The sequence below is a fragment of the Filicampus tigris genome, chromosome 9, assembly GCF_054856515.1.
Source record: "Filicampus tigris isolate MCC_2025a chromosome 9, RoL_Ftig_1.0, whole genome shotgun sequence".
NCBI classification, from domain to species: Eukaryota; Metazoa; Chordata; class Actinopteri; order Syngnathiformes; family Syngnathidae; genus Filicampus; species Filicampus tigris.
In genome coordinates, this window is record NC_141225.1 from 1,681,725 (window position 1) to 1,695,000 (window position 13,276).

At 39.4% G+C, this 13,276-nt stretch overlaps 1 protein-coding gene across 1 annotated transcript in view; it reads right to left on the reverse strand.

Annotated features, from left to right (window-relative positions):
• The window catches only part of plxnb1b (plexin b1b), a 167,441-nt gene that overhangs the window by 43,150 nt on the left and 111,015 nt on the right, over positions 1-13,276 (reverse strand). Inside the window, exons 14-18 of the mRNA XM_086039802.1 lie at positions 2,926-3,019; positions 2,644-2,810; positions 2,359-2,510; positions 1,241-1,346; positions 688-824 (exon numbers count right to left, since the gene is read on the reverse strand). Coding sequence (XP_085895928.1) covers positions 688-824; positions 1,241-1,346; positions 2,359-2,510; positions 2,644-2,810; positions 2,926-3,019 — 656 coding nt within the window. The remainder of the gene's footprint in view (positions 1-687; positions 825-1,240; positions 1,347-2,358; positions 2,511-2,643; positions 2,811-2,925; positions 3,020-13,276) is intronic.

Sequence of the window (13,276 nt, forward strand, 5' to 3'; positions counted from 1 at the left end):
TGCGATTGGCTGGCAACCGATTCAGGGTGTCCCCCGCCTACTGCCCGAAGACAGCTGGGATAGGCTCAAGCACGCCCCGCGACCCTTGTGAGGATAAGCGGTATAGATAATGGATGGATGGATGGATGGATGGATGGATGAATGGCTGGACTGTAAAAAGACAAGTAAATTCGTCAATGGCAGTGAATGAGTTAATGAAGTTAAAGGACGATAATCCTTGTCATGTGTTTGTGTTATCAGTAGTTGAATGTGTCATATTGAACTGTCACACTTATGCAGTGACAACCGTGACTTGTGGTTGGGTGTAAAATAATGACATCAGTTTCAATTCCTTGACAACAGTTGCAATGCTACAAGCATTGCTGGTGAAAAATTAAGTGCAAGTAGCCTTAAAGGACACATCACCTTGAATGATCTAATCAATTTATACATGTCATAATTATGAATGATAACTATGTTGATATTCTGTTAATTAGCTAATTAAGGCAAAAATTACAACCCTGCAACTGTTGGAAAAGGTTAGAACAATTGAAGGTGAGACCAACTGGCCAGTTCATTTGTTGGGCACGTGAAATTTGTACTGGTGGCCCAGTCGTGCCACCATTAGTGAACTTCAAGTGAACTGTGAATGTCAAACCCAGTATTACTATAAACATTTTTTTAAATAATTTGTACAACACTGCTCACATGTTACAGGGCACTCCTCCCACAGTCACGGTGAGGTCGGAAGGATGGCCTGTGAATAAATTTCGGCCAATGATTGTCAGAATTGTTCCACCGGCTTTGGGACCTCTTTCAGGCAACACTCCCATCACAAATGGATCCTGGAGGTTCGGACACGATAGGAAAAAAATGCATCAATATCATTCTAGCTCTCAAAAAAGTAGAATAAGTTCTGCATTGACTGATTTAATCACCATTTTAAAATCTTACAACAAGACGTTTTATATACTCTGATATAATCAGCACCTTTGCAGAAGGCCCCTGCTTTGATTCCAACTTGGGCCACTCTGCACCTCACATGTAATGAAGACCTTTACAAGTGTGGACTTGGTGTATTCTCCCCATGTCTACGTGGGTTTTCTCCAGGTGCTCAAGTTTACCTCACACCCCCCCCAAAAAATGTACAAGTAATTTCTAGTAAATTTTTTGACCAAGGAAACAGGATTGGTCCCTGCCTACTACTACGCAGTGATGAATTAAAGATTTTGCTGTACTTTTGAAACATTTTTCAAATTACCTGAAAGCTGAACATTTGTTTGGATAAGCCAAAATCTCCACCGCTCACTTCAACAGACACATGGCCCACCTTCTCTCCTTTACTAGCTTTTGTTCTGCAAACAATCCTGCAAGACACAGTCATGAAAGATGGGAAAAGCACTCAAATCCTGTAAGTACAATCACTTGTGTAAAAGATGAATTGGTAAAATAACAATAATAATAATAATAATCATTATTAAAATAAACGTAAATTAGTACAGGCTCTGAATTTAATTGAAAAGTACGGTAAAAGTAAAAAGTATTTTTACCATGTGTTTCCTCCTCACATCATATAATTTGAAGGTTATTCAACTTGATAGATCATCACCAAACACAACATTAAAACTGGCCTAGGATTGGTTTACAAACTGTGATGTAAAAAATCATGCAGGTAGACCCATCTGTCGAGGCACAATCCGAGCACATGCGCAGCAGGTCAGCCAGTTTTTATCCACTAACTATTTCAACAATAAGACAAAATATGTAGATGATGCCTACACAATCTGCAGTGGACATTCCAAAATAATTAGATATTATCTGTAAAACAAAACATATATGCAATACTTCTTCCAGTAGAAAGTATGGACGGACGTATTCAGGCTAAAAATCAGATTAGAGGTACATTTATATATACTGTATGTCAAAGCTGACCTGTTTTCTGAAGCTGAGCGGTGACTGGTTGTTACCTGAGCCCTGAGCAGTTGTGATGACATTTTCAGTCGACAGAAGTGACAAAATAGCCGCCCCCTGAGATGGCTAAAAAGGGGTGGATTTTGCTACTTAATCCCTATTCCACAAACGCTATATTAATCAGTGTTTCAACTAGTGGGCCTGCTGGGAACATATTCATGAAAAAATGTGTTTGGTTTGATTTTCCCTTTAAGTCCAAAGTACCAGAGAAAAAAAAACAAAAAAAAAAAACTAATCAACTACAGTAACAAAGTGTTTGTATTATTACTTCCCATCTCTGACAGTCATGGTCAGAGTTTTGATTTCTTCAGTGATGATCAACTACCATTAAATTGAAAATTAACCAAAAAAATAAGACAAAAAACAAAATGAGATCATTCTTCAATTAACACAGCAGCTGTTCAGTACCTTGAGGAGACTTCGTAGAGACTGGTTATGACTATGCAGGGCACACCAGCCACTGACACAGAATTGACGATGTCCTCTGGTTTTTGGCCCAGGTTGGAGCCTGTTATAGTCACGATAGTACCACCTTCAAGCAGACCGGAGAGTGGCTCAATCTGAAGAAAGAAAGAAAGAAAAAACATTTATTTAAATAGAATAATCTTTGTTACTCGAAAATTTGCCATTACTTAGAAGATCACATTTTGTAACGATATTTCATTTGGACGGGAAATAAATTGAAGTACTCACAGAATGAATGACCGGAGCAGGGCATGTCTGCTGTACAGGTTCAATACATAAACCAGAATATGAACAACTGGCCTGTGCATCTCCACACCACACACAACCATACTTCTGGTCTGCAGTGTGGCAACGACTACAGTCAGTGCGGCCCACGGAGCAGTTGTACAAAGTCACTGAATATTGAAAAGCACAGACATGAGCAGCAGACATGGATTTTTGGTTAACTGTTAAAAGTTTATGCTGTATAGATACTGAGCGAAGACAATAGGAAATAGGAAAACGAATCACCATAAAGATCAGGAGAGCTATCTACATGGAATGTGTCCCTCCTCTTCACATACACCATAGCTTGATATTCCTCCACAGGAGCAGAATATGTGTACTAGAAAAGAGACATGGTTTTAGCCCGAGCACAAGTGTCAAATTCAAGGCCCAGGGACCAGATGTTCATATATTATGACAAAAGATTTCTTCCATATCACCCAGCACTATTCGGAATTGCCGGTGACAGCCTCTGTAGGAAAAGTAGAGAAAACGCCTGTGATGAGGTGCTATGGGGACATGACATATGGGGACCACCTGGTGTTCTTCAGCTCGATGGAAGTGAAATTAGTGAACCACTACCGTCTGGGCGACTGTCCCTAAAGGCCTATATCAGACGTGTCCAAAGTCTGGCCCGGGGGCCCAATGTGGCCCATGGTCAAATTTTATCCGGTCCGCAGTCTCCGTCATAAAATTAATAACATCTGGCACATTGACAAGTGTATAAAATACACTCTCAATGCAATTCCACATTTACACACAAGAGGGCAGCAGCACTCTGTCCAACTCCATAACCTTGTATGACCCTTTCCGGACAGTTTCTAAAATGGCGCCAATAAATTAAAAAAAGTAAAGTTGACAGCGAGGGCCAATAATTTAAGGAAAGGTGGAAATTGGTCTATTTTCTCACTGCAATACGCAACAACTGTGTCTGCCTCATGTGGACGGCGAATGTTACTTAATTCCCTGTTTTCAAATGTAAAAGTTCAGTGAACATTTATTTGTAACAATATGCCATGTTTCAAATTAACCCTGGCCTCTACTGGTGAATATGATATATATATATATATATATATATATATATATATATATATATATATACATATATATATATATATATATATATATATATATATATATATTGGTGCTGTCAAGCGATTAAAATATTTAATCGTAGTTACTCGCATTTTTTCATAGTCAACTCGTAGTTAATCGCATATTTTATTTATTGTAAAAAAATCCCTTGATTTTTCTGTCCCATTTTTTCTTTAATTTGAATACCCTTATCATGAATAAGAGGATTGATTGTCTTAAGCAAATACTTTATTAAAGGGAAATCAACCCAAACATATTTTTTTCAAGAATATGTTTTATGCAGGCTCACTAGTTGAAACAAGGCATTCTGATAATTATTGCATTTGTGGAATAAGAGTTAATCCACCTGTTTTTAGCCATCACTGTGGGTGGCCATTTGGTCACGTCTGTCGACTGAAAATGACATCACAGTTGCTCAGGTAACAACCAATCACAGCTCACCTCTTTTCTTAAACTGAGCCATGATTAGTCGTTATTTGTGCCCTCAGCGCATCTGTGTTGTCATTTTCAGTCGACAGGAGTGATAAAATGGCCGAACCCTGAGATGGTTAGATTTTGCTCCTTGACTCATATTCCAGAACCACAATATTAATCAGAATGCCTTGTTTCAACTAGGGGGCCTGCATAGAACATATTCTTGAAAAAAATGGTTGACTTCCCTCTTCAATTGAAAAAACAAGCATTGGATTCAACTCACACAAACAGCCCCTTAGCCCTTTCAAACACACGCACGCACACGCGTCCGCGCATGCACACACCCACACACACAATCATTTACATTAGTGTTGTTCTGATAGATATGTTTATTTCGTCTTGAGAGCGACTTGTTGTTCAAGCGCCGCTTGAATTTAGAACTATACGAGAGCAGTCATTTGTACACACGTCACTTTTTATTGCACTCTGGCAATGACTTCATCGACTAACAAGATTATTACTCGCTGCTCGAGTGTATTATAAAGGTATTTTGTTTATTAAAATTCTGTTGAGGGTATATTTTAATTTTTAATTTTATTTAATATAAATGTGTCAGATAAATGAATGAGAAACAGGTGGTGTACCGCTGAGATTGTCCCGTGCGGCTCTTGATCGCACTGCATGGTTCCTACTGTTATAAAATACAGCTGCGTTGGAGCAAACGGCATATTATTTTGTATTTATTATTTTTCTAAAATGCTGAAATATTGTTTTGTGGGTATGTATTCCTTTATGTATATTGTGCTTAAGTATCTATTCCTTTTTTATTTGGTTTGGTATGGCGCAAAGAATAAACGAGAGAGAGAGGTGAATTAGAGCGAGACTGACTGACTGACAAGACTCAACAAAACATTGTCCTGCCGTGTCGATTCTCTTTAGCAAGGAAGACACCAGAAGAAATACATGAAGTCAAACCTATATTGTAACCCGCCATACTACGGCCTCCGAAGATAAGGAAGAACAACTTTTAAGTGTCACACTACAAACGCGTGCGTCGCGTCTATCAGCGCGGGGCAGGAGGACTCTGCCGTTCGTGCATGTGTAAGATGAGCAATTCATCCTCATCACCAATATTTTGAAGCCAATGTAACACCTCCTCTACTCTAAGGTAGATAATGGATGGATGGATGATGTATAGATCATGGTGACCAGCAGACTTTATCAATGCAGCCTCTGGTTACTATGGAAACCTTAATCACGCGCAAAACAAATGACTCCGTCAAAAGGGGGTTGGATTAACGCAGATAACAATGCGCTAAATTGACTATATATATATATATATATATATATATATATATATATATATATATATATATATATATATATATATATATATATATATATATATATATATATATATATATATATATTTCCATATATATATTTTCCTGTTATTGAATTAAAAAGTTCAGTGAACATTTAATTGCCAGTGATATGTCATGGACATGACAATTAAATGGCAATTCAAATGGACCAAAAGAAAATAATCTTTAAGAATCTTGAAATTTAAAAAATTTAAGTCAAAAACGAAAGGCCGACTGGTTTGAGAAAATGTACTTGGATTTAATGGTGTTCCATGTAAAAAGGAATGTCAGGCTAAATGATCTGCCCCCCACATTTTCACCTCACCAAATCTGGCCCCCTTTGGAAAAGGTTTGGACACCCCTGGCCTACACTGTAAAACCAAAAATTCAAATTAATAGAAAATTATTAGTGAACCTAACTCAAAAAGCATTAACTTATGAACACTCATTTTAAATAAGTACGTAGGACTTTTGGGTTGGGGAACATGCTTAACTTAATTTAACCGAGTCCAGTTAAATTACATAGAACAAGTTATTGTCCCAGGGTCCTTTGCGGGTTCTTCCAGACATGTGCAGACCTGCACCATTTCGTACGGACGTACGCGCGCCTCTCAACTCATTGGAAAATCCACGGTGGAATTTAATGGAACCTGTAAACTGGAAGCGGACCCTTTCGTCTGAACCAGTGTTACTTGGTAAGTAAACTGTTTTATGAGCCGCCAAGGTGTTGTTGTTGCTCTTGCTGTTGTGCTTTCACGTTAGTGCGTGTCACCGCTAAGGGCTTAAGTTGCATAAATACATGATGTACTCAGCAATAATGGCGCCGGACTCCACAAATGTCACTTTGTCGCATACACTGTATGGACAGGCACACAAAAGCTACCGTTAATGTTTTCCCATTGTGAAAATAATTGCGAAATTCCAATTAACCAGTGGAGTATTCATTTAACTTGATAGCTTGGCTTCTCAGAACTAAGACTGCTCAATGCTTGTCCATCCCTTTAACCGCCAAAGGTCGCACTATTTTGCGACGAGTACGCTGTGGCGACCCCATAGGGGAAAAGCCGAAAGGATAACAACAACAATGTCGCTGAATTAAATGCTGTTTTATTTGTAAATATTTTTGCTTTTCCCTTATTACAGCAGTGTTGGTTACTCTCGTTGATTTTGTGTGGGAGATGGGACAGATTGAATCTGACGCTTAAACTTGTCGGCTATTAACAGGCACCTAACATTGTGTGAGCTCGCTGATTTCCTGTATTTCTTGCACAGTAGGGTGAATTGTGGAACCTCGTCACAAATCAAACAAATGTGCCCACAAGATTTACGGAATAGATTTATCTGTCACCACTTTAAAGTTAGTCCGCTGATAGTGTAGTGGTACACACGCCTGAGTTGTGTGCGGGCAGCGTGGGATCGATTCCCGCTCAGTGACAGTGTCTATGTGTGCCCTGCGACTGACTGGCGACCAGTTCAGGGTGTAGTCTGCCTTCGCCCATTGACGGCTGGGATAGGCTCCAGCAACTCCCCGCGACCCTATATAGGATAAGCGGTTTGGAAGATGACATGACATGACATGACACTTTAAAGTTTCAAAAGTTGCAGCCTTTTGAATTCATGATATCAAAAATTTTGTTTTTAATCATGGCGCTTGTAGGGTTGACAAACAAACACACTATACATTGGGGTTTGATTTGGGATCTAAAATTAATTAATTGCAGTTTTTTTTGGGGGGGGGGGGCTGTTGAACAAATGATTGCACATCATGTCATGTGTGTCATCTTCTACACCGCTTATCTTGTACAGGGTCGCGGGGAGGAGCTGGAGCCTATCCCAGCTGACAATGGGCGAAAGGCAGAGTACACCCTAAACTGGTCGCCAGCCAGTCGCGGGGCACACACAGACACAGTCACTGAGTGGGAACCGATCCCACGCTGCCGGCACACAACTCAGGTAAGTGTACCACTACACCATCAGCAACCTCATGATTGCACATATTGCCTAAAAATATGCACCTAAAACAATTGCACTTATTTACTTTGACATTACTTTTGTAGTATCAATCTCAATCTTAAACGGAAGTCCACCCAATTTTTTTTTCCAAGAATATCTTCTATGCAGGTCCACTAGTTGAAACACGGGATTCTGATTAATGTTGCATTTGTGGAAGGTTCATTACCATAGGCCTGTTTCACGTACTTTGCATATCACTCAAGTGTTGGGACCTAATACAGTAGGACAAGAAATACAGGACACAACGCATATCCTCCTAAATTCGCAAAATGCTACAAAGTTCTTGACTTGTATCTGTTCTCTTTGTAATTTCAGTCGCCTGATGTGACAGCACTTCAGCCAGTTCTCCTCACTGAGGACTCCACTGAAGTTTACAATACTTGCCTCGTAAGTAAAAGAAACATTGATATCAGTTTTTTGACAAACCATGTTTATGTATTTCATATTTCATTTAAATTACAATTATTTTCCCCAACACAGTTAAAAAAATCCCCTTGGATGAACTAAAAAAGACATTGTCAACCAAGAGTACTGTATATAAAATCTTTAAAATGAGTTCATCTTTAAAATCTTAGCAATTTCCCTCCCTTCCTCCTCCAAAAGAAGACCAAATTCAATAACTAGTCCTGTGTGCTTTTTTGCAGGACACAGCAAAAGAAGAAGCACTTGCCTCAGTCAGATTTGGGGTTCTGAATGTAATTGAAGATGCTCAGCTGCAGGGTCCAAATGGAGTGCACCTCCAGCCCATCTCCAACTGCTATCATACTTGGGTGGGACATACTGTTATGGAGAATATCAGTGACTTTTCCCAGGCTGTTTTCTGTTTGAACTCATGTTTGCCCTTAACTTAGACTACCTGAAGTCCATGCGAAACACATTTCGATTCGTTCAGGCAGTGATGCTTGGATTGGGAAACAAAAACCTCCCTCCCAAATTCATCACACTGCAGAACAAGCTAATGGCGTAGGAAAGTTTGAATTGCTAAATACAGTCTTTGCAGATTTTGTAAAAAACAAAAACAAAAATGTTAATTTTACAAGCAAATGTTTAATGTTCAAGTAGAGGTGGGCGATATATATCGTTATCGATATCATCGTCAATCTTGCTTGAACGATGTGTAATTTTACATTATCGAGTATTAATACTGCCTCTGACTCGAGTCACTCGACGGCCGCAAAGTATGAGGAAATGCTGAAAAATCAGTGCGTATTGACGGCAGAGGAGGAGGAAGTGATAATCATTTGCCGAATCAGCGGGCTGGACCCGGTCACGTGACTCTGTCCGCACTGCAGCCGAGCTTCAAGTATGGAGGATTGTCCAGCGGGGAATACTGTAATAGCAAGGCGTGAGTCCACGTCGTCCGTACAGTCTGTAAATGGTTTGGGGTTGACAAGACTGACATCGGTGGGAATAACATGTTAGATGTGCCAAAACGGTCACCGTGAAGAGCAATTCTGTTGCACCACGAGCCATACGGATTACGAGGAAAACTTGGCGACCGTGCAAGCACGCTAAACAAAAGCTTAAACACGCACACACACTCAGAAAACAGTCGCCAAGTTGAACCAACAAATATAAACGCACTTTAGCGAGCAAGTCAAACTTGACATCCTGGATGATCAGTTAACATTCAGTTTACATGCTTTTAGTCCGCATCATTCCTAACTAGCCTGTTTTCCTGAGGCATGTTGCACAAACTACAATGGCTTATCAGTGTGACTCCAGGATACACCCAAACATGACTAAAGTCACAAGTCTACATATCGAAGCGATGAATGAGTGGGAAAATGCACTTTTCGGGAAATTGCAGTTTTGTTGTTCAACTTTATTCTGAATACGTTGGGCAATGTATGAGAATTGGTGTTGTCATGACGTCTTTTTTTTCCTCTCACTGGGTGTCACTTCGTCACACGTCACATATAAAATACATTTTTTCTTATTCTGATTGCTGTAGTTAACACCTTTTTCTCATTCTGATTGCTCTCGTAGTTGGCAGTGGTACACCAGTACTTACTGCAGCTCAAAATGTCACATCATTAAGGAATAACAGCAGAGACAGTTAAATGACATACTCCCAAAAATCGATGTAAATCTATACATAATTTTTTGTTCTTTTTTGTTAAATATTGTCGTAGAATAACATTATGTTGTGCAGAAGCTATATTTAGTAATTTCGAAGAGATGTTCACAAATGCTGTCCATCCACAATTGGTCTGTGAAGCAAGTGCAGATTTAAATGATTTTTTGTAGAATATCGTCAAATTATCATTGAGTTTTTTGAAAAAATATCAAGATTTTTTTTTTGCCCATATCGCCCACCCCTATGTTCAAGCGTAACTTTTATAGTATTTGTATGAGTGATTTGTTCATTGAAAGTTGGTGTTCGCGAGACAGTGATGTATTCTATGGTAATTTTATGACTGCTGTTCATTTAACAACATAAAAAAAATACACTGATGTATTCTATGTTAATTTTATGACCGCTATTCAACAAAAACATAAATATAAATGTTAATGGCACTAAGTTAATACACTGAGTGTTCTGCATTCATTGTTTTTTGGGGCTCATTACAGGTATAATGCTCAGATTTTTCTTTAATTTCTTTTATCAGCCTATTGTATATTGTAGAATTGATGTAGGTAAAAGAAATAAGTTAAATTGACCTGTATGAGTAAAACTAAAGAGAATTAAGCTTTCACAATCCACAAATTTTAAGTTAGTTACTATAATAGATTGATTAATAAATACAATGTTAATTGAGTAAAGCAAATTCAGAATAAATAAGTTTGTGATACTAATTAATTTAAGTTAAATTGAGTACTGCAAACTAAAAATATATTAGTTAATTTAAGTTAATTCATTTAAGTCCTGCTTACTGACAACGAATAAGTTGGTGAAATCTAATTTATCTAGGTTCAAGTTAATTACTTTTTTTGAGGCAACGACTTTGCATTTTTTTTTTTTTGAGTAAAGTCAACGTATTATATTTTACAGTGTAGATCACATATGTCATGTCAAAGTCAAGGTCCGCGGGCCGGGTTTTCTACAGCCCCTGGGATGATATTGCTTTATTATTAGATCCGGCCCGCAGCCCGCAGCAAGCCGGTAGCAGGTCTGATCGGGTCCTATGCGCCTGCCGATGAACGTCACGCTTTAAAATATATTGTAGCGACTTCAAAGAACACGCCATCAGACGTAGTTTAATTATCATGTTTTTATTCGTCCAACCAGCTAATATGGGCCGCGGTCGACGCATCCGATGCAATACAGTACGACAACCGTTCAGTCACAAAAGAGCAACGGCTCTCCTGTTCGTCCTCCGCTACTCTCGCTCGCATGCCCTCCCATCCAGCGAGCCGCACGATGCATTCATTAACCTCGGCAACAAAACAACTTGGCAAGACACAAATTCGACCACAACACAGATAACCCAATTCGTTACACTATTTCTGTAAAATATTTCTTTGCATCAATGTTTGCCACCCCATGGCTGTTCTACATGCTGACTGAAGACTTCACGTCACTTTCGTGGCTTTCAGAATCGGATTGTGGTGAAAAGTTATTTGGAGTAAAACACATTTTATTAGAAATACTTCACGTAAGAAATCTCACGTTGTTTTATTATTAGTAATTGTTGGCATTTGATAAATTCATTGAGTTTCGACGTAGTGCCGAGATGTCCCACACTGTGAGCAGGCATTGAACGCAATTTGAGCGCTAAGTGTTGATAGTGAGTGACTTTTTTTTCTCTTCCCTCCTTTGACACAGCTCGTAGTTTGTTCGTGCCAGCAAACTCAGTAGTTGCTGATTGCCTGTGTTTCACCACGTTTGTTGTTGTGTGTAAATGTTAAAAAGTGAGTTTAATCATTTAAGTTCGTGTCAGGTAACTGTTGTACATAATAGCCTAGATATGTTCTCGTGAGTGATGTCACGTTGATGAACACTAGTTAGTTATTTTGGCTCATATGCTAACTATTCTAGTGATGAAACGTGTGAATGTGTATTGTATGTATTGTTTGGTTGATTAATTTCTTCATACAGTGAATTGTAATGTTTAGGCATATTGTTAACAAATGGCTATGCATTGGATGATGTTGCTAGGTTATTCTTTGTCTGTGTTGTTGCAGACCACAATAGACGTGTCAAGTGGAATACGGGCCTGTGTTTTCTGACAGGATCAACCACATTCATACTTTGCCACTCTAAAATTGGGTCAGCTGGAGACGTCATACCAATCATATGATCCTCTCCGTTTTACTTCACATTGTGTACAGTTCATACAATCTTGCAGAGTCAACCAGAAAATTGTTTCCAGTTTGGCAGGAGAAACGCAAACAGAAGTGACGTACGAGCTGCCTCGCAAAAGTAGCAGTAATGTACTTTATTTTATTTTTTATTTAGTAACTCCGAAGATTAAAAAAAACACAACAGCCAGGGGGGTGACAAACATAGACGCAAAGAAATATATTACAGATATATAAAGTGTGACATCATCAGCAGGCGCGAAGGACCCGATGCAATCTGGACATTTAAAAAAATTTCAATGACCAGTCCGGCCCTCGGCTTGTCACAAAATGTTGTATTTGGCCCTCCATCCATTTGACTTTGACCAATCCGACGCCGGACAGTCGTGACACTTGTTCACTCTGATTGGCTGTTAGCTAGCGAACAGCTAGTCTAGTAATGTGCAATATTGTTAACATCCCTGCTCCTGGCTCAAGCAGTGCAGTAAATGCTTATTTGCAGAAGACTCTATACCCCATCGTTGATAGTTACATTAACTTTCATTCATTGTTCATACAATGTAATTGTAGTGAATTAATACTCTTTTGGACTGCATGCATTACAATTGACCAACCATCTTTGCTGTACTTAAACTTGTTATAGCGGGCTCATTATTGCCATAGGACATGTTATTGTTTTACCGGCTTGTAACTTCATGGCGATGCTGAGCTGTGGAGACGGTTAGAAGACAATGGAGCTAGCCGAACATTCCATCGATGTGACGGACTGGTCCGTCTATTGCTGATGGTTGATGAATGACGGGAAAAATGTTAAAATAGACGGATTAAGCATAGATGGATAGACGTATTTAGACTGCCATTCATCTGCAGTCCGTAATGAGGGTCTAATTTTTGCGGCGAGGCTTCGATGGCCGCGGCGAGCGCAGGGAGGAAAATCGTGAGTTGTTGTTGCTTCGGGGACAGATTTGAGTGAGGGACCAAGCTGTCAAAGCAAACAGGCAGGCTTCCAAAGCGCAGTGAGTCACTATTCCTGGTCAAATATCGTCCAGGGGGAACGTTTAGTTGGACTTGCCGATGGACAGACGGTTAAAATTAGAGGCGGACCGGCCAATAGACGGGTATTATTTTTTTACCCCCGGAAAAAAAGGCGAATGACTGACAACGGACAACATACGCTGCACATGAATGATAAATAACGGATGCTCAGTTTTTTGTAAAATGCCCAGCTTTGGGAGGTAACACGTCAAAGACAAGGGACTCCTTGATTTCTACACCATGTATCCATCTGAAAGTGTTCGTTTGCACAATGTAATCTCATTGGAAGTGTTGCACTGAGGCGACTGGTCATTTATTTGAACAACACTAAGGCACGGCGAACGAAAGTGTGGCTTCTCAATGTCCATGCACTCGGCAGACGAGCTCAAAACACACTTTTGTGCTCAAAATTTCCTATTATGTGCTTGTAA